General features: G+C 30.4%; 2 protein-coding genes and 1 long non-coding RNA gene across 3 annotated transcripts; 1 reads left to right on the forward strand and 2 right to left on the reverse strand.

The window, feature by feature from the left end:
- Positions 1-4,508: 4,508 nt before the first annotated feature.
- Positions 4,509-5,664, reverse strand: LOC120084509 (uncharacterized). The gene is made up of 2 exons (XM_039040303.2): positions 5,470-5,664; positions 4,509-4,846 (listed from the first exon to the last, which is right to left on the reverse strand). Exons 1-2 carry the CDS (start codon positions 5,585-5,587, stop codon positions 4,731-4,733), a joined length of 234 nt encoding a protein of 77 aa, XP_038896231.1. The 5' UTR covers positions 5,588-5,664; the 3' UTR covers positions 4,509-4,730.
- A 15,036-nt stretch (positions 5,665-20,700) lies between these two features.
- Positions 20,701-25,249, forward strand: LOC120086206 (LRR receptor-like serine/threonine-protein kinase IOS1). Its single transcript, XM_039042744.2, has 12 exons — positions 20,701-20,824; positions 20,912-21,449; positions 21,548-22,020; positions 22,115-22,253; positions 22,326-22,397; positions 22,483-22,554; positions 22,637-22,717; positions 22,843-23,257; positions 23,341-23,467; positions 24,082-24,144; positions 24,222-24,420; positions 24,616-25,249. Exons 1-12 carry the CDS (start codon positions 20,743-20,745, stop codon positions 25,028-25,030), a joined length of 2,676 nt encoding a protein of 891 aa, XP_038898672.1. The 5' UTR covers positions 20,701-20,742; the 3' UTR covers positions 25,031-25,249.
- On the reverse strand, positions 24,459-24,957 carry LOC120086209 (uncharacterized). Its single transcript, XR_005484164.2, has 2 exons — positions 24,818-24,957; positions 24,459-24,698 (listed from the first exon to the last, which is right to left on the reverse strand). It is a non-coding gene; the product is annotated as an uncharacterized LOC120086209 (long non-coding RNA).
- Positions 25,250-25,835: the final 586 nt, after the last annotated feature.

Here is a 25,835-nt window from a genome sequence, read left to right on the forward strand (position 1 = left end):
ATGTATTCAGGGTTTTGAGCAATCTTTAATAGGTAAGATAGGCAGAAAGTGCCACCAAAAAGGTTGGTAACTGCTGCAGTCACCATTCCCTCCATGTTAGGAGGATAATCTAGTGCAAGGTGTGACAAAAAATGGGTCAGAAGATCTAGTTTGTTTGCTAAAGAAGTCCCTATATGGGCTTAAACAGTCTCCAAGGTGTTGGTATAAGCATTTTGGTGAGTTTATATCGAGCCTATAGTTCAGAAGAAGCAGCTATGATTCTTGTGTCTACATAAGGAAGCGTGACAATAAGGAAGAAGACTATCTTCTATTATATATAGATGATATGTATTGGCAGGAAGTAATATGGGTGAATTAAATGAAATTAAAGCTCAAATGAGCAAGGAATTTGATATGAAAGACCTAAGAGCTGTAAGGAAAATTCTAGGGATGGAGATCTACAAAAACATAAATAAGGAAGATTTGCTCCTATATCAGTCAGACTATGCAACTAAAGTATTAAAGAGGTTTAACATGGAAAATGCCAAGGTTGTTTGCACCTCCCTAGCTCAACACATTAAACTATCTGCCAAAGACTCTTCATCCACTGAAGAACAGAAGAAAGTAATGGAGAGAATTCCCATTCAAGTGCCACAGGTAGCCTAATATACTTGATGGTGTGCACAAGACCTGATTTAGCTCACTATTCCAACTTAGTAAGCAGGTATATGGGAAATCCAAGGAAGGCACATTGGGAGGCAACAAAGTGGGTATTTAGATACCTAGTGGGCACTCAAAAGAAGGGCCTCTTATATGGACATCCTGATTCAACTAGCCTAACTCTTATGAGTTACTCTGACTCAGACTTTGCTGATGATTTAGACAAAAGGTCACTCACAAGGTATGTTTTCCAATTTGGAGGTAATACTATCAGTTGGAAATCTAATCTATAGTCCATTGTGGCTCTATCTACAATAGAGGCAGAATTTATTGCATTAACAGAGGTTGTTAAAGAAGCTAAATGGCTTCAAGGACTCCTATTAGATTTTGGGTTTAATCAAAAGATAGTAAGTATTAAATATGACAATTATAGTGCTATATTCCTAACTAAAAACCCTCAATTTCATGACAAAACCAAACATGTGGATATACGAATGCATTTCATCATAAATGAAATAGAAAAAGGTGAAATAAAAATAGAGAAAGTTAAGACAGAAGAAAACTTATCTTATTTTTTTACTAAAGTTGTGCCTCAGTCCAAGCCAGAATACTGTCTGTGTCTACTTAAAATAGTAAAGTAGACCATCCAGTTGAAGGGTGAAGCTATAAAACAAAGTCAAGGTATGAGTAATTTTTAGCTCAAGGTGGAGAGTTGTAAAAGAAATTGATCTAAACAATTACCTTTAAACTTCAAAGCTAAAGTTATAATTCATCTATACTTATTACAAGAAAATAGAAAGTTGTTATTATTCGATACTTATTATAAGAAAATAGAAAGCTATTACTATTTGATCATTATTACAAGAATACATAAAGTTGTTACTATTTGTTAAAACAATAAACAATTTGTATATATATATATATATATATATATATATATATAGCTTACCTGTTTTGTGACATCCTTACAAACATATATGTGTATATAAATAGATCTGGAAGGAAAAATGTAGATGATATATAAGAAATCTATAAAGATCTAAAACACCTTAAAAAGTATCTTGAATAAGAGAAGAAACTCATACCTTTGACAGTGGATGTAGGCAAGGGCGGAGCTAGGACAAGACTAGGAGGGGCACGTGTCACCCCTCAAATCGCGTCGTATTACATATAGATATAAATTTTTTTTATTAAATATAAAAAATACTTTTGTATATATTAAACATATAATAACACGTGCCCTCTTAAGACATAAATTGGTACTTTGCTTCAGTGGTGGTGAAAGAGCTTCTATAAGTTTGGCAACCAAAATTTTATTCCACCCCAAGATAGTTTTATTTTCTTTTTTCTTTTAGCCAATTTTTGTTGCTTAAAGTTTCTTTTATATATATATATATACATACAGCTATTTTCTTCATATATATGTTCGTGTTTATATATAAATATTTTTAAAATTTTAGACTCATTTGGTAACTATTTGATTATTTATTTTTATTTTTTAAAAATTAAGACATATAAACACCAATTGTACATATGATTTTTTTGCTTTGTTATTTACTTTACCATTATTCTAAAACCAAGTCAATCCAAGTTTAATTTTTAGTGTTTAAAATTATGACTTATAAGTAGCTAAACTTTTAATTTTAACTTTAATAAGTCCCTTAAAAATGTCTACTAGATATATACACTTTAAATTTAGTATATAAAAGTCTTATAAATATTTGAAATGCTTAAAAATTAATCATTATTAGATTAAAAAAAATTGTTTCTAATTGAACCTCACAATTTCAATTTTGTAGCCGATAGTTACATTATTTTTTTTAGAAAAAATGTCTGGCACTACATATTATATGCACTTATCAAGAGTTAGTAGTCTAATATATATATTTTAAAGTTCAAGAACTATATATGACATAAATTTAGACCTTAATAGTTAAAATTTTAATTTATATAAAGTTGTGCACTCTAACATGTAATCTGAATCCATCACTATCTATACATTAGTTAGTTTTAATCGTTTTGACGATATAATATAAGTTAAATATTATGTTAATGCATCTAAATTATGTTTAGCTGAACTTGTGCCCCCTTGTATAACATCCTTGCTCTGCTACTGGATGTAGGTCTATTAGACCGAACTACTATAATCCTTATGCAGATCTTATGCTTCTCTCTTTATCTCATAAATTGCAGGCCCATTTGTTTTAACATTGTCTTCATTATACTTTTCCCCTTAAGATAGATACTAAACCTATTGAATTGATTTTTTTTTTTTTTTTAGTCAGGATTTAGACAACTACCTTTGAGATCATAATAAAGTGTCACCTACTTGATAAAAAAAACGTGGTATGTTTGAATTCTAATTGTTTTCATGCAAAAAAAAAAAAAAAAAAAAAATGTATTGGAATACCTTGAATCTATTATCTGGCACTTCAAACAATTAAGTATGAGGGTCTCGCTGTTGAATTCGTTTTATTTACGATTATGACCCTAAAATTTAGAAATGTACACCTATATAAATTCTCTAATCATAGAAGAACCATCGTTATGTATTTTGTAACATTCTCTCTAATAAAATTGTTCTCCCTCTATCTCGTGGAAGTAACTAACATACTGCTAGTGAATTATATAAATCTTTGTATCAATTCTCTACTATTTCATATTTTCTATATTGTTTGTTTGTCAATTCTATAATAAAAGGGGAGAATATTGAATGGGAGAGCATCCAACCATAATGCAACCAAATGGTAGAAGTCGCGTTACGAAAGACTTTTCCAACTCTTTTTTCAGTGATTTTTTCTATCGAAGAAAGTATAATAAAAAATGTCAAAGATTATTAAATGTACCAAACTATATGGGTTCAGACTGTCACTATTTTGACTTGAAAGTTTAGAAATATAAATGAATTGTTTGGTGTTGATCAAAGTAAAGTTCAGTGTGAATAAAGAATGTACTAACCCGATTTAAGGTCATGTGTGACAATACATGCCCTTATTTCACATATACTAATGAATTGAGATGTTATGACTGCTAAAATATCGTAAAATGTGTACTTTCAGTCCTTCAATCTCTATACTTTTGTTTTCTTCTTCGTACTTATTATTATAAATTGTGAGGGGTTAAGTTATGAATTTAAATCACACACAAGTAATTGTCTATAGATGTAATTGAATCCATATTCATTGCAAGGCAGTTGAAGTAAATGACATAGGGGATTAGTATAGGTTACATATATTGAAAGTTGGGTAAAGTTTTTGAAATGGAGCTAAACCACAAGTTTCCTAATAATTTGGGGAAAAAACAGTCTCTATATTTTGGGTTAGTTCTGTTTTTAAATTTTAGAATATTTTATTTTTATCTAAGAAATTTTGACTTTAATTTTTATTTGGTCCCTAACTTTCATTTGGGTAAGATATTTATATATTGAATTAAGATTAACAACTCAATTTCAGTTTATAATGCAATTTTTCTTTTCAAAGTGTTAAAAAATTATTTTATAAATTGTTAGAGAATAAATTATATAAAAGTAATGAAATTAAATAAAACAAAAATAAATATATGTATATATAGTTGTATCATAAGTATAAAAAAATACAATTTAAAATAAATAATAAGTTTTGATTGATTCGGGTTAGTTTGGGTTACTTTAAATGAACTCTTGAACCAATCCAACCCAAAAATTTTCATTTGTTTGAATTCAACCTAACCGAATGAGTTGATGACCCAACTCAAATCGGATGGATTGGGTTGGGTTTATTGATTTTTTCGGTTTATCGGGCTTTTTTTAACACCCCCAGCTAGAATACCAAAAATTTTCTCCATACCAAGCAAAATATAATAAACAAAAGAACAAAATAACTCACGGACACTTTGAACTATATTATTTTCACTCTTTTATTCTTCTTAGAGTATCAACCTGACTTCATTAACATCATATAACAATATTAATCAGAGATTAACCAAATTAAAACAAATCTACATTTTTTTATTTTTTATTTTTTTGCATGGAGAGTGAACTTCTCCTTATTCTCAAAGCATCTTCAAATCCTTTAATGTGTGTACTCCCATGGACAGAGCAGCAAGTTTTTTTTTCATGGCGACCCGTTCTGAGATGAAGTCTGGATCGGAGAAGCGCAGCACCGGCAACAGGATCCCGCCGGTGCTGGCTCGCAGCACACGCAGGCCGGGCATATCGGCGGCCTATTAACTACGTCACCAAACTCAACAATATAAATATGAAAGCTCAAATTTCTTTGAATTTCAAAATGAAAATTTTAATTTAATTTATCCTAAGCCAATAAGCTTAAGCTTTTTTAATCTAATGGTTTTGACTCAAAATAAAATGTCTCGGCCAGAAAATAATTTAACTTGATCCGAAAATAAAATGACATTTTCTCTGTTTTATATTATACCAATTTTTGGGTCTGATGCTAATTTTCAAGCAAATATACACAGTTACATGTATCTTTTTCAAGAGACAGCTCTATTTTTTTTTTTTTTTTTCTTTTTAAATATCCTATATACTAATAGGTTGAAAAAACCTTGTAACTTCTTTATATATATATATATATATATTTATTTTTAGTTTTCTCACAGTTTAATTTTTTACTCATAAGATATTTCAATTCTGAGTCAAATTCTAGAAAAAAAAAAATAGGTAGTTTATAAAAGAAGTATATATATATATATATTTTTTCCGTTTACGAAACTTAATTTGAATTTTTAAAATAAAAGATAAAGCATAATACAAAAGAAATTGTGAGTGATTATTTATAGATTTAATTTACAAAAACAAAAAAAAAATAGTTATCAAACAAAATCATAACTTACTTTGCTGTAGAAGCACACGGGTAGCATTGGCAGTTGGAATCGTCATGGGAGAGAGAACCATGGTGAAGACGAGAACCGTCATCAAAACAGAGGTTAGAGAGAATTTAGCTGAGGCCATTGTTGGAATTTTTGAAGAGAAATAATAGGTGATGGGGTATTGGTATGCACTTAATTTTGGATTGGTGAAGATTTGAAGCTGTATGCATTGGTATTTATAATGAAGCCATGGGTTTGAATCAGAAGTGATATACTTTGAAATATTTGTACAATTTTGACTTTTTATTTCATGTTGTATAGTCCAACTTTTCAACCATGTTCCAATATCTTACGCAAAATTAATCAACTTTGATGGGTGTGACACGAAAATTTATTCTATCTCAAGACCAAACCTAGCTATATTGATTGTGGTAGAGTGATTTTCTACAATTGAAAATTATTTTTAATGATTTTAGGGCATGTTAAGTTTTGACTCTAAGAATAAGTGTTTTAAGTTAAATTATTTGAATATAATTAATTTTGTAAGGGTGTTATACATCATGCCAATATATATATGGATAATCAGACTCGAATTGATAACTTCTGTCACATCAAGACGATACTCTACTGCTGAATTATATCCCTTTTCTTGTCCCCATTGAGGAATATAACTGACTAATCCTAAGGCAAAGGGTCGAGAAACTCAACGCCACTATTCTTGAACAATTTGGATTTGGGCATTCCTTTTTTTTCGCACTATTAGATACGAAAATGAAAATAATGGACAAAACTGGCTTCAATTTTATATGTGTGTGTGTGTGTGATAATATGTGGGATTGAAGAAATGTTCATTTTGACATGTTAATGTAATTGGTAGTAGATTCATATAAGTGATTTAATTTTATCAAACGTATATTTATGTGATTAATTTTTTTCAAAGGTAATTTTAGAATCATCAAATTACTAACAACAAAAGGAAATATGATATTTGAGATTGAAAAAATTAGAAAGTGATAGACATTATATAGAGATAAATAAAAACTTAAGAGAAACAAAAAAGAGAAGTAAAGAAAATATTTTAAGAGAGAGAAATGCTACGAAGGAAAATTTTAAAGAGAGATAAAAATTCTAGAGAGAAGCTTAATAGAGCTGGCAAGAATTCGAAGATAGAAAAATAAAGTTATATAGATCATATTATAAAAACATTTTGAAGATTGAATGATAAACATTTATGACGAATAACTGTAAAGAGAGAAAAATTAGAAGGGTTAGTTACACAAATAACAATCAGACTCAAAATAATAAATAATGTGGAACAAGTATAAATATATTAGGGACATGCAACACAAAATTAACGTCAATATCACCGATAGCAGCTATCCGTGATAGTTATACTGATAAATGACTAAAAAATCCACGTGCAGCCCACCATTTCATACTTCTTCTTTCGATTTTCTCAAATTGAAGCTATCGGTGAAAGCTGCTATCGGTGATTGCTTTCAATTTGAGAAATATTAATTCAACCTTGAAATAGGAACATTTGAAAAATTAACTTTTACTTTGCTATTAGTTATCAGTGGCAAACTTTCATCAATTGGAATCAAACTTGAAATATTAACACTTATTATTAATAGCCATCAATAATAGACTTTTATAAGTAGTTGTCAAGTTTGAAAGGAAACTATCAACTTTCAAAGATTAACATTTAAAACTATAAATGATAGAAGTCTAACAATGAGAAGTCTATAAGTGACTATCACTGATATCTACATAAGTCATATCACCAATATCATTAATATCATTCATTTAATTGATATATACCTAGGTCATATCACTAATATATGGATATCACTAATAACTTCTATCAGTGGCTATCATCGATAACTTTTAGCAATGATTATCAATGATAGACTTTTATCAAATAGAATCGTCTTTTATATCATTGATATCATCGATATATGACTATCACCTAAGTTCTATCATCGATATCACTAATACGATCACTTGTATCATGGTTATCGGTGATAGCTTTTATTACTGGTTACACGCTATCAGAGATAACTTCTGTCATTCCTTTTTAACATCAAATAATATGCTATCGTTGATAGGCTTCTATCGTTATAATATGCTATTAATGATAACTTCTAGGCATCCCGCTTACACTTTAGTTCGATATTCAACTTTATTAGTTAAATTCGCTTAGTTGGCTATCAATGATAGACGTTTATAAGTGGCTATAAACTGTTAAAAAAATCATCAAATATTAAGCTAAGCTATCAATGATAGAAAATATTAGTGGTTATGACCGATAGACTTTCATTTGTGACTATCAATTTTGAAAGATTAACACTCAAAGCTATCAGTGGCTATTAATGAGAAATTTTTATCATGATTATCAATTATAGAATTTTATCATTAATAGACTTCTATCACTAATATCTACCTAAATTTGATATTACTAAGACATGAATATGACTTATAGCTATCTAAGTTCTATCACTAATATCATTGATAATTGATATTATCGATACACAAATATTACGATATCTACCTAAATTATATCACCGATTCATGTAGTTTGTCAGTGATAGAAATCCTGTCACCAATAGACTAAGTCTATTATTGATATCACAGACTATCAGTGATAGAAATTTATTACGGTTAAATTTTCATACTTTTAAAATCCTACAAAAAAAAAATAAATAAAAGTTTGTTTGTTATGTTCTCATCTCTCATTTTGTTTAGAAAAGATCTCAAATTTTATATTGAAAAAAATAGTTCTTTTAATTTCTTGGTTCGAAATCTAGCTTTTTCAATTCTTTTTTTAATTAATTGGTTTTTAATTAAAAAGTAAAATTAAGCAGTGAAAAAATTAATAATGAAAAAAAAAAATCAAAGATAGAAAATCAAAATTAACAACGAAGAAAGAAAGAAAAAAATTTAAAAGTAAAAGTAAGCCATGAAAAAAAAAATGGAAAACACGGGGAAGGAAAAGAAAAATGGGGAAAAAAAAAGAATAGGAAGACAAATAGAGAAGGGCAAACTTGGAAATTGAAAAAAATTTAAAAGGTGGTTAGTCACATTTGTCATATATGCAATAAATTTTAAATGGTGCTATACTAGTTGATATTTTCCGTTATTTTGCTTTTTATTATAATTTTTCAAATTAGAACGAAGAATACAAATTTCTCGAGAAAAAGTTAGAACCGAGATTAAAAAAAAACTATAAAACTAAAGAGATTTTAAAAGAGGCTTCAATTAGACTCATAGCCCATATTTATTACTTTTGCAAATAGCAAAGAATAAGCTTAATCCACGTGATACACTTGATACACATAATACTCTTGATATACTTGATACACTATTGATATACATCTTATACACTACTAGTATAAACTTGATACACTATTGATATACACTTGATATATTATTGATACACTGTTGAAAATGACTAGTTATTTAAGTGTTTAAAAAAAATCATAAAAATGATTTTATTGCAATACAGTTTTTATCTAATTATTCTAAACACGATCAAAGTGTCAAAATGAGTGTACTAAATTGAGTGTTAGTGAGTTTTAGGTTGAATTTTCCCAACCTATTGTACATTTATATTTAAAAATGAAAGAAATAACATCATTTAAAAAGTATATAAAACATTGAAAAAAAATGCACAACTGATATACTTTAAATATGGAATAATAGTTGATTGACATACCAAAAAACGTGAGTTTGTTAAAGGTGCAAAATTCGAATACGGAATAAACGAAAATTTAAATTTGAGAATTTTTTCATATCTACAATTTTTCATATGTTGAAGACATGCCACTAATTATACATTTTGGATTTGTCACCCATTGCAAATTTTAAAAAAAAAAACTAATGAAGAGAGAAAAAGTGAAAACATTGTACAGAGTAGACTAGTGTCTAATACATATTTATTATATTAATGTAATGGTTAGTGTCGAATAAGCATAGATTATATTATACATTCGAACGAATATAAATACATTACCTAAACTAAAATATTGTTCCCGCTAAAAAAAAAAAAAGAAAAGCAAACACAATTTTCGAAATTTAAAACTAAGAACCCAATAGTCATGAAATGAAACTTAAATGGCATACTTTTGAAATGTTGCAACTACATAGAGCAAAGACAAGAATAAGAATAACATTAAAAGCACCATAAACCATAAAGGCATTAGTTGTTTTAAAAAGGGAAAGAAAGTTTAGGTGATGATGTGATTGTTGATTTAAATGTTAGAAAGATTTGAGTTAGGTGGGGATGATGTGAATAAAAGATGAGAAACCTTTCTTTCCCCAAAAGCAATTGAAAGGGACACTAAATTACATAAATATATATGATATGGAATCTAATATTGACACAAAAGGAAGCAAAATATGACCTTTCTAAGGCTATGATGTGATCTCATATTATTTTTTTCGTGCATACAAACATGTCAGAAATGATATTTAATCGCATGCTTTCCTTTCTTTTACTTAATAAATAAATAAATAAACGATTTTGTTTTTTAAAAAATTTGTCACATGACGATTTTTTATTAGATAATTGTTCGAGTTGCATAAAGATAAGTGCAGGCAGGACACAACATCCGAATTTTCCTTTTCTTTTAATCCCTCTCAATAGAACCTAGGGAGTAGAGAATTTGAATAATTCACTTTTTTTTATTAATGATTTTGTCTTAATAACAAATTCAAGTACTAATAAGAAAGTCAGAAGTATATGTTCTTTATTTGAATGTTGTCTTTTTAAATGATTGGAAACCATGCATGATTCTAAATCCCATTTTACTTTTTTAAAAAAACTCATATGTATGAATATGGTTGGAATTTTGTAGAATTTTATAGGATTCTAAATTAAATATTTAGTGTCATATATTTTATAATAATTTCATAACAACGCAAATAAACTTGTTTTACAAAAGAACAAAAACAAGTAAAATTAATATAACTTGAATTCATAATAATAAAATATTAAATTATTAAAAAAAACTGAATAATTATCAAACGGACTTAAAATATTATATATATTTAATTATATTATTTGAATGTAGAAGAGTATTATTAAATAATACACCTTTGAAGACAATCCTCCAAAAGAAACAAGGTGGTTTAGATATTTTCAGACATCCTTAGAAATTTTTCAGATAAATAAAACATGATTATCTAGAGGAGTCGGACATCTAGTATATGACCATTTACATAATTTCAGATATATGAAGATTTCAACTATCTTGATAAAAAAAAATAATGTACCTAAATGTTGCCTCATCAACGATAGCATAAAGACTTAAGAAAAATATCTTTTTATTAAATAAAGATCCAAAGATTTCAACAATTCATGTCAATATCAAGTTTGTATCTATTGATTATTCAAAAATTATAAGAAATATCACCATTTCAATTATATATTTCATAAATGTCAATCTTGAAAAAAGAAATTAAACTCAAGCATGGCTCAAAATCTGCAAATTTTTATGTTTCAAATTTATCCTAAAGTTGCTAGTTTTTATATTTTAATGACATAATTTTTTCCATATTTAGATATTCAATTAATGTATATTATTTTAATATTTAACTGCAATAATGGATGAATTTTCTCTTAATCATCTTCTTGTAAGATTCATATGGCAATAATATTAAGATCATGTTCAAAATGTTGGCACACACTTTGCTGTATATATATTTCCTAAACTATTGATTAAGAGTGAAATATTAAATGTTAAATCATGCACTTTCTGTAATTCTTGTATATATATGTTGTAATTTTAATTTGAACAATTTTTTCTCATACCCTATTTCTTTTTATATATCTTTTAATCCAACATATATATTAATCAGACATATATGTAGAGTATATTTCCAATTAGAATTATATAGCTCAAATTATTAAGAATATTGTATATACCTCAGATTTATGAAATATAAAGATGTAATGAAACAAAAATATACACCTCATTCTGGGAGAAATATTGCATTCAAATATTTAGTTGATAAAATTCTAAAATTTTGTTTGAATTTAAATTCTATTAGGACCTTAGTTTCATATTCATTTCAAAATGATTTTTCATATTTTCAAATTTATTTCAAAATGGTTTTTCATTCTATTAAATTAAAATACTTAAAATTTTCATAAAATCCACTTTAATTTAGTCTTCTACGTTAATTATTTTTATATTGCACTTGTTTTTTTAAAAAAAAAAATAAATAAACGTAATGCCGTAGAAAAGAAAGTGACATATACCGATCTACGGCTAAAAAACTGCAACATGCTACGAATTAAATTTATATTATCTTTTGATTAAGAAAAACTATATTGTATTAATTAATATATTTCATTTGTTTACCAAATCCTGATTAGACTAAGAGAACACATAGATATTTACAATTTTTTTATATGTTGGTCTATAATATATTTAAATATGTGCAACAAGTTGGACATTCAGATTCCAATAATTATTGTTTTTTGCCCTTTTATATTTGGAATTATATTTTTCGGTGCTACTTTTAATAATATTTCTTATCAATTTTGATTTAGTCCAGCTACTCCTAAATTATTAATCTATTTTATTTATTTCTTTATTTTTTTGGTACCTTCACCACCTCGCTTTCTTTTTAGATATAGAAAAAAAAAATAAACAAAAGGAAGGTTCTCCGAAAGATTTTTTATTTAGTCGCATGTTTCACCCTATAAGTATTGCCAATATATATAACAAGAAAATAAAATTGAAATTAAATTAAAAAAAAAAAGAGGGAAATGCAGATTGTGTCAGAACCGTAGCATTAAATTTTTATCAAATGACCATATTTTTATCGATATTTTCACGATTTCATAGGTTCAATATCAACATAAGGGATGAATCGATATTTCCACTATATTGTAAAAAAATCTATAAAATATAAAAAATAACAACAAAATATCACTAATATACATAGTATAAAGAATATACATGTTAACTTATTTTAAAATAAAAAATACTTATTTACTATTTTAAATTTATTTTTAAATTTTTTTTTCAGAAATATTCATCAACAATTTATCGATAGCTTCATCGAAATTTTTTAAAATCAAGGTTTTGATATTTTCGGATATCGATGTTTTAAACTAGGGTTATAATGGATTAGTTAGAAGGGAATATGACAATTTCTATAGGTCCAAAAACATTCTCGCAAGAGTTATGACATCACATTGCTGAAGCACTCAACAAGATAAAGAAAAAAAAAAAGCAAAAAAAAAAAATTAAAAACGACGAAAAAGAAAAATAAAGATTGAAAAGATCAAAGAGTATTGTTGGTTACGAGAGAATGACATGGGGAAGGAATTTTATTTTTAATTTTTTGGTTAATGTTTTATTAACAAAGTCAATGGTATAATATAATGTATGACAAACTACAAAAACCATATGATTAGAGTTACAACTATACCTTCAAATTTTTAATTATAAATTTGAACTTTAAAATTTATACAAGTGCTAGATTTAAACCATCAAAATTAGATAATTATATAAGTTTGAGAATTCAACTTTTATCATCAGGAGTCCAATTCTACAACTATTGTAAGTTGTAGGGTCTAATTTTAACACTGATATGAATTTGAGGGCTCAACTTTTACAATTGAAAGTTTAATGGTGTATTGCATATATCACTATACTTCAAAGGTAGTTTTTGTAATTTACCCTATAATCCCTAGTTATTAGGGAATGAAAAATCATTTAAGGTTGTTTGGGCCACACAGATGGGTGGAGTAAATTGTTATAGCTCACTTCATGTTTGAGACTACAATTAATTGTGTGAGTCGAGGCTTTCTAATCTAGAAAGCCTATAATCTCTATTGCGATTTCTAATTTTTCTATTCAAACATAGCAAATTGTGAGAAAATTAAGGAAAACACAACAAACTAACGGTACACATTCTAACGTATGTGTTAGGGATGACCATGTGTAGCTCCAACGCGATCTATCTCTATTGCGAGCTTATTTTTCTCACCCAAAAATACAACAAACTTTGAGAAAAAATAAGGAAAACGCAACATAAAAATGGAGATTGCAATAGAGATGAACATCACGTTAGTGCTACATAGATATGGTCATCCCTAACGTGAAACATTGTATATAAAAAAAAATGGTAGTGAGATGTGACGTAAGCAAAAGGTTAGAATTCATACATTTGTGAGGTCGGGTTATCAATCATAAAAGCAATTTGAAAATGGTCACTCATACAAAAAAAACTCTATACATTAATATCTTTTGATGTTTATGGAAAAAAAAAATGAAGTTTTGTTAATGGTATTTGTAGTTTTGCAAAATTAAATTCATTTAATAGTCATTATAATTTCCCCCCAATAATTTGGGGTTGAAATTCGAACATTTTTTAAAATATAATTAGGGGTAGGGAGATTCGAACCACAAATACCATGATTATTAACACTTATATGCTAATTGAGCTATGCTCGATTTAGATGAAATTGGAACCTTAAAAATAAGAATAATGTATAATCTCTAGTTATTGTATTTTAGATGACGATCACTTCTAATTTCTAGAAGCTTAAACAGTATGTTTATTATTATTATTGACTTTATATTTTGATTAAAATTTACCCTAGTTTAGAAAAATCACCTAGTTAAGTTATGGATAGATACAATTAAAGAAATACGGCGTGTTTGGAGAGCTAAATTAGTTACTATAGTCAGTAGTGTCTATGGGTTATAATAGTATGTATGTAAGGGAGTGCTTAGGTCCCCAACTTTAAGTAGATGGGAGTGGGCTATAATATTATATAGCCCATTCCAAGTTCAGGGGTCCAATAGTAATAGTTGGTGTTACCAATTGTTATAACTTACAATTAATTATAATATTACTATTTTAAATCACTCTTTATTATAGTGTTTATAATTTTTGTTACAGTGTTTACTATTTCTTACATATAATTTCTCTCTTTTTGTTACTGTGTTTATTATTTCTTACCCAGACTAAAATATTCTGCATCTCAAATATAAAGTATTATAACTCATTGATTATAATAAAACTATAATAACCAACTTAGTTCCAAACACCTCCATGGTTATAATAGTCTGTGTTTGGAGTGAAAACTGTTTTAGTTTAAGTAGAAAATGGTAAACACTCTAATTGTTGAAAATAGTAAACACTAACAAATAGTAAACATATGGTAATAAAGAGGGGATTTGAAATAGTAAATAACATAGTTATGTGTAGGTTATACTAGTTAGAAGGGATTATTAAACATTCAATCCATTTTGAAAACTTATTTTAAAAAAAGTCCAAATAATTGGATATTTTCATATAAGGGATTTAATGCAATTTTTTGGACCAAAATAACCCTTACGGTGGTCGACTGGATAGAAAATATGCATTGGAAAAATCTTTTCATATTTACGAAGCAACTTTACTGTTGGAGAGAGAAATTGCATTTATTGTAGACTATTAATTAGTTGAGATTTTCTTCCCATTTTCAATCGGAGAGAGAAAATACATTTAATCTTATTTTATTTTTAAGTTAACGTATTGATAACTGGATGAAATGCTAGTTATTATAAGCCTTTTATTTAGAATTATAAGGACTAATAAGTAGAAAATACGGTGATAATACTTAGAATTTGCGAAAAATTGAGTTTGCTTCAATTAGCACCTAAATCCTCATTGACCCCAATATTATGCATTACTCCGTGCCAAAGTGTCTATTTTTGTAGCTATCGCAGGAATCAAATGCATGCGATAGAAATAAGTAAGTAGACAAACGCATGCGCTGAAGCCAGGCTACCGCAAAGACAAACGCTTGCACTGAAAATCGAGTTATCGCATAGACGAATGCATTCGGTGATCGAATGTGTCAATCGCATGGAAGTTGCGGTGATCAATTGGAGATTGCGGCCACGGAATGACAACCATAATAGAAGGACGATCGCAAGATGGGTAGAACGCGTTGATACGTCAGCTGAATCAAGCTCGGACGCATACCTTGGGAGTATAACAAGAAAAGACGATATGACATTGCTCATACCATGACAAAGGCAGTAGTGAGACATAACGCATTCATGATAGCTATCGGCATTTAAACCCTATAAATAGCCCCTTGGACCTTCATTTCAAAGCATCCGAACTTCTGACTCAAGGCAGAGGTTTGCGATCACAGATGAGAGCTTAAGCAAGATTTTCAGTGAGAATTCTTCACCTCCACAAACCAGACCGAGTGACAACCGGAGCTTTCGCTGGAGATAGAGCTCGAGAGAGACATCTCCATCATTCATCCATGGCACCACTGACAGCCTTGACGCAGAGTCCTTCATTTCTCTTCTAACCTCTGTATTGTATTACATTTTAACTTAAGATATTAAGACATTTTGTAATCAATGCATCTCTTGATTCCTTTAATGTCATCTTCTTCATCATCTTTATCTTTATCATCATTTACCTTCATCGTTTATTTATCAAAGGCGATCGCATACTTAATCGTGTAGCCTAGAGATAGGACGCATGTAGCAACCCACCGAGAGGTGTGCGTTGTGCGAGTATAGTGAGTTAATCCTCTGTGCTTGGTGAAAGGCTTGTCTATGGGTTGTTGCGTTGCTTCTATAAGTTAAATAGCCGCGTCTAACTGCCTGAGAAGGTAAGAGATGGAACACACTAAAGCTAAGTATGCATTGTTCCTAGAGATAGGCACAATCTTATGCTCAACGCAACCATGCACTATAGAGATATATCATGCGGTTGACCACCGAGAGGTGTGTGATGCGTTAGTGGGATGAGCTGGGATTATTCGAGCGATTTAAGATAATAAACATTACTATGCGTTAATGGTTGTTGTGTATCTACTTATTCTCATCGCAAGTCTTCTATTACTCAATCTGTTTGGTTAGGAGTAGGAGTACGTGTGTAAATTCATTAAACTTCTTCTTTTTTTTTTTCATCGCCTCAAACGCATTGCTTCACAAGCATTATTGAGTGACAAGTCCCTGTGTTCGACCTCGGATTACCCAACAAACTTGCGTTTGCGTTATACTTGGCGCGAGCGTAAGAAAACTTGTGATAGGAACGCATGGTCATTGCATACTAGATTAACGTATTTTCATTCTAACGCATGACCTCAGACACATGGGCGTAAACGCATAGCTTAAGCCATGTCTAACGCATGATTGTGTGCACAATCTCATCCCTAATTTTCCTTCCAACACGTATCAAGCAATTAGTTTTACTAACAGATTCATTATCATTTTTAAATATACTTTAAAACATTGTATTAGATATTTGCAAATGTTCTAACTAATATATGAAATACGTTGGTAAATATATTTGATATGCACTCAACTACAATTGGTTTCACGACAACTTGTTGATTTTTCTGGTAGATTCATTGTTATTTTTTAATATACCTTAGAATATTGTATTAGATGTTTACAGACATTCCATCCAATATATGAAATATACCGGTTGTACTATTATATTTCATATAGATGGTTGTACCATTTGAAAGTTTTGATATAACATTATCTATATGACAGTATAATATATAAATTACGAGTATATATTGTTTAACCAAATTCCTTTATTAGTTCTAACACAGTATAAAAATCATAGATTGAATCAATGTTCTATATAAATCACAATATACATCATAAACTAAATTTATATCACAGTATATATCATAAATTAAAAGTAGGTATAAATAAAGCAAAATATCTCCCATTCAACATAAAACATACATAAAATGTATACATCATAAAACCAGAAATCTAAATAAAGAAATCGTTCTCATTTATATAAAATAAACGAATATGTAAATCACAGTATATATTTTGTATGTTTAAGGTTACAAAAAGTAGAAGAGGAAGTTTCGCCTTGGTTCTTCTTGGATTGCATGCGCAAGAACCCTCTCGTCTTCATCCCATTGTGTCTTTCGTCGGAGTCTATTTGTTGCTGATTTCAAACAAGCGGCGCAATCAACCTTCGATTTTGGTGAGATCGCACCAACCTAGCAATTGTCGTCGTTTGACAAGCCTCTCTGAATCTCCATGTCGTTCTCTAAACTACATCATGGGTGTTGCCATCGTTTGTTTGAAATCACCAATCTAGAAGTTCTCGCCATCCACCATCATTTGAATTGCTCTTGTCGCTTGATAAATGTGCTATATAACTCCACTTAATTTGAGATTATCCTAGGATTTTATGTGTTTATTTTGCTATTTTCTAGGTTTTGAGAATTTAAGGGATAAAATGGGACATTAGTAGCGAAATGAAGCTAAAACGAGCCAAATTGGAGGTTAATTGCATCAACTGGGAATTAGAGGCCAAATGACCAAAATGCCCCTGTGTTGTATTGCAACCCTCCATTGGTGTAGAGCTACGCTCATTGGCAGAGGCATCACATCGCTCAAAGCGTCACGACTCTACCTCTACATTGCATTGCTATGCTGAAAGGAAGTAGTGGAAATAACAGGCCAGCGTTGCAACGTTGCCATCAGCACTACGACGCTACAAACTCCAGACGCTGCGACATAAAAAATCCTTTAGTGTTGCAACGTTTTGCCTTGTCTATAAATAATTTGCTTTGAATTTAGGTTAAAGGGATGAGAGATTAACCAATTTTTATACCTTTAGGCTCGGCTTTGGTCTTTCTTGGCCAAAACCCTAGAGATTTCTTCATGTTTTGCTCTATAATCGTTATTTTGGCATCAAGATTCATATATTGACGAACTATTAAAGGCCCAAACATCGTTTGAGGTTTGTTGGACACTTTTTATGGTTTAATGAGATTTTTCTTGAAATGTTTATGAGTTTTCTGTTATTCGTAATTGTATCAATAGCATGATTAATTTTAATTATAGTTATAGTTTTGATTGCTAGCTTTTCTAGGATCACCCAATAACGATAGATAAACTGCCTAGGGAATAAAAATGTGTTAGGTTAGATTTGGCCAATTTAATCTAATGTTCTAATCAATCCAACTACTCAATGCAATTAGCTAAGTGAACAAGCTTGCGTGGCAATACTTAGTTAATTTAGGAATCGACATCATCTTAATCGACGAAGGTAATCTCGTGTATCTTTCTCAACCTATTTTATTTTCTGCACTTTTAATTCATGTCAACTCAATCTTAAAACCTCTCCATTTTTACTTTCCAAAGATTTATTTAACTTAGAGAAGTTTCATCTTAAATGTATTCTCTCTCCGATTGAAAATGGGAAGAAAATCTCAACTAATTAATAGTCTACAATAAATGCAATTTCTCTCTCCAATATTAAAGGTACTTTGTAAATATGAAAAGATTTTTTCAATGCATATTTTCTATCCAACCGACCTAAGGGTTATTTTGGTCCAAAAATTTCATTAAATCCCTTATATGAAAATATCCAATTATTTGGACATTTTTTTAAATAATTTTCAAAATGGATTGAATCTTTAATAATCCCTTCTAACTAGTATAACCTACATATAACTATGTTATTTACTATTTCAAATCCCCTCTTTGTTATCATATGTTTACTATTTGTTAGTGTTTACTATTTTCTGCTATTACAATGTTTACTATTTTCTACCTAAACTAAAATAGTTTTTGCTTCAAACACAGACTATTATAACCATGGAGGTGTTTGGAACTAAGTTGGTTATTACAGTCTTATTATAATAAATGGGTTATAATAGTTTGTATTTGAGATGCAGACTATTTTAGTCTGGATAAGAAATAATAAACACGTTAACAAAAAGAGAGAAATTATAAGTAAGAAATAGTAAACACTATAATAAAAATTATAAACACTATAATAAAGAGTGATTTAAAATAGTAATATTATAATTAATTGTAAGTTATAACAATTGGTAACACCAACTATTACTATTGGACCCCTGAACTTGGAGTGGGCTATTAAATTAGTAAGTTATAACAATTGGTAACACCAACTATTACTATTGGACCCCTGAACTTGGAGTGGGCTATAATTATAGCCCACTCCCACCGACTTAAAGTTGGGGACCTAAGCACTCCCTTACATACAGACTATTATAACCCATAGACACTACTGACTATAGTAACTAATTCAGCTCTCCAAACACCCCGTGTTTCTTTAATTGTATCTATCCATAACTTAACTAGGTGATTTTTCTAAACTGGGGTAAATTTTAATCAAAATATAAAGCCAATAATAATAAACAACATAACATTTAAGCTTCTAGAAATTAGAAGTGATCGTCATCTAAAATACAATAATTAAAGATTATACATTATTCTTATTCTTAAGGTTCCAATTTCATCTAAATCAAGCATAACTCAATTAGTATATAAGTGTTAGTAATCATGGATTTGTGGTTCGAATATACCTGCCCCAATTATATTAAAACAAAAACATTTGAATTTCAACCCCAAATTATTGGGGGAAAATCATAATAACTATTAAATAAATTTAATTTTGCAAAACTACAAATACCATTAACAAAACTTCATTTTTTTTTTCATAAACATCAAAAGATATTAATGTATAGAGTTTTTTTTTACGAGTGACCATTTTCAAATTGCTTTTGTTTACGTCACATCCCACTACTGTTTTTTTTTTTTTTTTATATATATATAATGTATCACGCTAGAGGTGACCATATCTATGTAGCACTAACGCGATGATCATCTCTATTGCGATCTCCATTTTTCTATTGCGTTTTCCTTATTTTTTTTCTCAAAGTTTGTTGTATTTTGGGTGAGAAAAATAAGTTCGTAATAGAGATAGATCGCATTCGAGCTACACATGGTCATTCCTAACACGATACATTAGAATGTGTACCGTTAATTTGTTGTGTTTTCCTTAATTTTTCTCACACTTTGTTTTTTTTGGATAGAAAAATTAGAAATCGCGATAGAGATAGCTATCGTGTTAGGACTACCATAGATATGGTCATCCCTGACGCAATACATTATAAAAAAGGGTTAGAATTCATACTTTGTCGGGGATGGATCATCAATCATAAACACGCTTGAAAAAGAATCATCCATACAAAAACCTTTTAATGTATATCCCTTGGTCAATGAAATTATTGTAAATTCACCTGCAACTAAAAATAAAAATAAAATTATTAATACATCTGCATACATATGTATACTCAAGCTTAGCTAATTGAATTTGACCTGGTCCAATTGTATCTATAAGCTGTCACACCAATCTAAAAATGTCAATTAAGTTAAATCTTTGTTTATTAGTGAAAACTACATATACTTGTTGCAAATCATCAATTATAGTTATATAACTCAACGAAAATCAAATTAAGAAGGTAATCTAATCATGGATGTTTCAACATATTTGCTCTTTGCTTTTCTGAGTGGCCTAGCTCTTGTCAATCTTGTTCAAGCTCAAGGTCAATTAGGTATGTATATTTATCTTAAACTCGGTCTAATTAACGCTTGTTTCTTCATACAATTAATCAACTAAGTTTCATTTGTTTGTATGTTAGGCTTCATAAGCTTAGATTGTGGATTGCCACCAAACACAAACTACATTGAACCAACAACAACACTTCAATTTACTTCTGATGCTGCTTATATAAAAAGTGGTGTAAGCAAAAGCTTATCCTCTAATTATAACCAATTTCTATATAAACAATATCATCATGTTAGAAGCTTTCCCCAAGGACGTAGAAATTGCTACGATATAAGTGTAAAAAAGGGCACCAAGTATTTGATGCGAGCAAGTTTTTTCTATGGAAATTACGATGGGCTCAGCCAACTGCCGAAATTCAATCTCTACTTAGGAGATAGCTTATGGAAGATGGTGAATTTCACTGATGAAAATATGGATACCACAGTAGATTCTATACATGTAACCTTAGACAATCAAGTACAAATTTGTCTCGTCAACACAAACACTGGAACTCCATTCATCTCTTCATTGGAATTTAGACCTTTGCCAAATGAGACTTATAAGGTCTTGACAAGATCATTGTTGCTTTCCTACCGATTAGATATGGGTACAACAACGAACCTCACATACAGGTTGGTTGCAAAGGAACTTTATTTCTATAATACATGTACCATGTTCTAATCAGGATACTCATAATTCTCCTAAAAAATGTGTCTCAACTTCTCTTCAGGTTTCCTAATGATACATATGATCGATTTTGGGTGCCTTACAATTGGGGCGAGTGGACAAGCATAAGTAGTGCACTTACAATAGATCCAAATACCTACGAGCCAGGGTCTATTGTCATGGAAACTGCAGCTATTAGAATAGATACAAAAAAGCCCCTGGAAATTTGGTGGGAGACTGAAGATGAAAACACACAGTATTATGTATACATGCACTTTGCTGAAGTTGAAAAACTCCAACCCAATCAAACAAGAGGATTCAACATCACCTATAATGGGAGTGTTTGGTATGGTCCTCTCATTCCCGACTACTTGTCCACAACAACGATTTTTAGCCAAGGACCATTACCAACACCAAAAAAAAAGCATCTATTCTCACTCATACCAATCGAAAATTCAACACACCCTCCAATCATAAATGCCATGGAAATTTATTCGGCAATAGATCTGTTAGAGCTAACGTCAGATCAAGGAGATGGTATTTACTAAATCTTATTCTCTATCTTAAAATTCTCCTTTCACCATTGACGTTTAAGCTGATTCTAATCCTTGTATGGCAAATGAATAATTAGTGGGTGCAATAACAAGCATCAAGTCAACTTATGGAATAGTCAGAGATTGGGAAGGAGATCCATGCGTTCCAAGAGCATACCCCTGGGAGGGTATAGCTTGTACCAAAACAAATGGAACTGTTCCTAGAATCGTGTCTTTGTAAGCAACTCACGACCAAATATTCCTTCCTAACCATTTACATGAAATAATTAACCTTTTTTTCTTCTTCAGGAATTTGTCATCAAGTGGATTGGCAGGAGAGATTTCTCAAAGTATAGAGAATCTACAAATGCTACAAATATTGTAAGTAAATGGTTAGATGTGTACAACCCCTACCTTGATAGGAACTACTATAGAGATTTCATTTAACCAGTTTTGATATTTTCAGGGACTTGTCAAACAATGACTTGACGGGAAATATCCCAGATTTTCTGTCTAACTTATCAAACCTTGAAGTCTTGTAAGTAACAGGCATAACTCAACATGAGTGGTGGGATTTAAGATGCACAATATTAAAATATCATTGATTTCTCTTTTTACAGAAAGTTAGATAACAACAAGCTCACAGGCTCTGTTCCATCTGAACTCCTCAAGAGACACGATAATGGTTCATTATCGTTAAGGTCTAATTCCTAATTAACAAAAACTTTTGCTTTATGTTAACATAATTGTAAATTTGATGTGCCTTCATAGACTGTAATCTTCTCATCAAAACACGAAACTGATTCGCATATTTTCTATGAGATAGTGTTCAAGGGAATCCAAATCTAGATTGTACATCAGATTCGTGCAAGAGTAGTAGTAAGAAGAAGACTAGCGTCGTTATTCCAATTGTAGCATCAATTGGGGGATTGATACTCATCATTGTAGTTTCAATCATCATCCTTTGGATTGTTAAATCAAGAAAGAAACGGCGCAATGAAACTGTTGTTCCAAAGGTGGATCCCTCAGGAACCAACGACCAAATAAGCGATCACTTGTTGGAGACAAGGAGGCGGCAGTTCACATATTCAGAAGTCTTGAGGATGACCAATAATTTCGAGAGAATTCTAGGAAAAGGAGGTTTTGGGATGGTTTACTATGGCACCATAGATGACACTCAAGTGGCCGTGAAGATGCTTTCTCAAGCTTCCGGTCAAGGTTATCAACAGTTTCAAGCAGAGGCATGTGGATATCACTAAAGTTTATCTCTAAGTAGTCAGCTTCATCCCTATAATACATCAAAGTATTGTTTTCCATATTGCAGGTTACACTTCTTTTGAGAGTTCACCATAAAAACTTGACAAATCTTGTGGGGTATTTGAACGAAGGAGACCGCCTTGGTCTCATTTATGAGTTCATGGCCAAAGGAAACTTAGCAGAGCATCTTTCAGGTGATCTACTTGAATTAGCTAAAGAAAAACTTCCACCCTGGTTCTATATTTTTTAAAATTGTGCATGTTTCTCATCATTGTTTACAATAGTTTTCAACCGTCAGAAGAAAACATTTGTATTCATAGTCAAATTAAAAAAAATTATAATAATAAATAAATAAAGTTTTAAAACTATATTTTTTGGCTTTCAAATTTTGCACTGGATTTTGAAAACATTCCTTAAAAGTAGAATGAAAAAAAAAAAAAAAATTCTCTTATAGGAATGTTATTGGGGTATTATTAGGATATTTTAAAGGTATATTAGTAAATTAGATAAGGAGGTTGTTATGGAGTGGTAAGAAATAAACGGAGCAGAACGGAGGAGAGTAAACATCATTTTGATGAATTAGGGCTCGCTAGGTTTATCCTGTAGTGGTTTACCTTTTATATTTTAATATCATTTTAGTTTGGTTTGAATTTTATCAAATTCATAGGTGGAAATAGTGTTTATAAATTTAATTTTTAAAAACCAAATATTTATAATTTTCAACTCAGGTTTTGTAGATCAGCCCAAAACCCAAAAAATTGACACAAGTTTTTTTTCCCCCTTTTTCCAACTTGTCAAACTCAAACAGAAACGAGTTCGTATGTCTTAAGTTGGCAAGATAGGCTCCGGATAGCCATGGATGCAGCACAAGGTAAATTGAATGTTTCACATGAGCATTTTTTACAAACACCTAAACGACATAAGACAATTTCTAACTATCCAAAACAGGATTGGAGTACCTGCACGACGGTTGCAAACCACCCATAATCCACAGAGATGTGAAAACAACAAACATCTTATTGACAGAGAATTTCCAAGCCAAACTTGCAGATTTTGGTTTATCCAAAAGCTTCCCAGTAGATGGCAACAAGACTAACAACTACATGTCCACCATTGTTGCTGGCACCCCTGGTTACCTTGATCCAGAGTAAGAACAGGATCCAAATTTGATTCACTCCCTCCCAATTTCCAAGTCAATATGATCTCTTTTGCATCTTAGATTAAAGAATATGAACCAACGAAACAATAAATTCTACAGTGACCCAACATGATATCAAAGTAGAAGATCCTATTTAGTATTTTCGAAACCCTAATAAATTTAACCTCATGGCTTGTCTTTCAGCTACTACTTATCGAACAGGCTGACGGAGAAAAGCGATGTGTACAGCTTTGGAGTGGCTCTGTTGGAGATAATCAGCTGCAGACCTGTGATATCAAGAAGTGAAGAAAACGTTCATATCAGTAAATGGGTAAACTCGATGGTGGCTCAAGGGGACATAAATGGAATAGTTGACGAAAGATTGGGAGGAAAATATGATGCTAACTCAGTTTGGAAGGCAGTGGAGGTGGCGTTAAGTTGTGTATCTGGGAACTCTGCAAGAAGACCGACGATGAACCAAGTGGTGGCCGAACTGAAAAGTTGTTTGGCCATGGAATTGGAACGGACGCCGGAGAGTCGAGGTTTCGATTCGACGAATTCCGTGAACATGATGTCCATTGTTATGGATTACAGTGAAGCCGCTCCAATGGCGAGGTGAAAAATTGTTCAATTTCCGATGGGGATTCCAGGATCATGTTCATTTGTGTTGCATTGTAAAATATTGAAAACTTGTACCTCCTCGTAAATTTCAATAGATGTAGCTTCCTGCTTCCCATCTCTTGAAATGGTTTGGAGTCTGGACGATAATTTTTTTCTTAGCATGTACCCGATGCGTTTGTTAAGTTGATTTTTATTGGAAAAATGGGTTTAAATATTAGAGAACTTGTGTCAAATCCAATGAGTCAATTTTACGTATATTTATTAAAATGAATCAAATAACATTAATTTTCTATTAATGGGTTTTCATTTTTTTTTAAAAAAAAACGAGTTTACCAAAACCCAATTAGAGTAATTCTTATAAATAGGGAAAAAAAAACAAAACTATTTACAATTTGTAGCAAGAAAATATTAGGTTTCCTTGTTTTTTGAAATTCGTGTGTTATCTTCGTCTCGATTTGAAATCTCAGCTTCGCCGATCGTCGATCTTCCTCAACGCCTCGTCGATCTTCTTCATCGAATACTGTCTTCCTCGACCACGGTACGATTTTTTTCTATTTTCTACGCTTGCAAGTGTACATTTCTTCCTTGATTTTCTTCTTTGATTTTTTGCATGCGTCCGTCTATGGCTTCTTCCCCGTTGATAATGGATTCTTCTATCCTTCGTCCATCATCGATAATGGATTCTTCGCTTCCCCCAATTTCTTTTCTTCTGTCCTGCGCTCTTTCTTCTTCTTCTCTTCTCTTATTTTCTAGGTTTTTAGATCATTCATATGATGTAGGCTTTCTTCTTATTGTTGTTGTTC

This window comes from Benincasa hispida, chromosome 9 (assembly GCF_027475165.1).
Source record: "Benincasa hispida cultivar pf3 chromosome 9, pf3_genome.v1.1, whole genome shotgun sequence".
In the NCBI taxonomy this organism is placed as follows: Eukaryota; Viridiplantae; Streptophyta; class Magnoliopsida; order Cucurbitales; family Cucurbitaceae; genus Benincasa; species Benincasa hispida.

Coding starts and splice junctions, on each gene's coding strand:
- LOC120086206 (XM_039042744.2), top strand. CDS start 20,743: ATGGATGTTTCAACATATTTGCTCTTTGCTTTTCTGAGTGGCCTAGCT. Junction 22,398..22,482: donor CTACAAATGCTACAAATATT/GTAAGTAAATGG, acceptor TGATATTTTCAG/GGACTTGTCAAACAATGACT. Junction 24,421..24,615: donor CCTGGTTACCTTGATCCAGA/GTAAGAACAGGA, acceptor CTTGTCTTTCAG/CTACTACTTATCGAACAGGC.
- LOC120084509 (XM_039040303.2), bottom strand. CDS start 5,587: ATGGCCTCAGCTAAATTCTCTCTAACCTCTGTTTTGATGACGGTTCTC. Junction 4,847..5,469: donor CCGTGTGCTTCTACAGCAAA/GTAAGTTATGAT, acceptor TTGGTGACGTAG/TTAATAGGCCGCCGATATGC.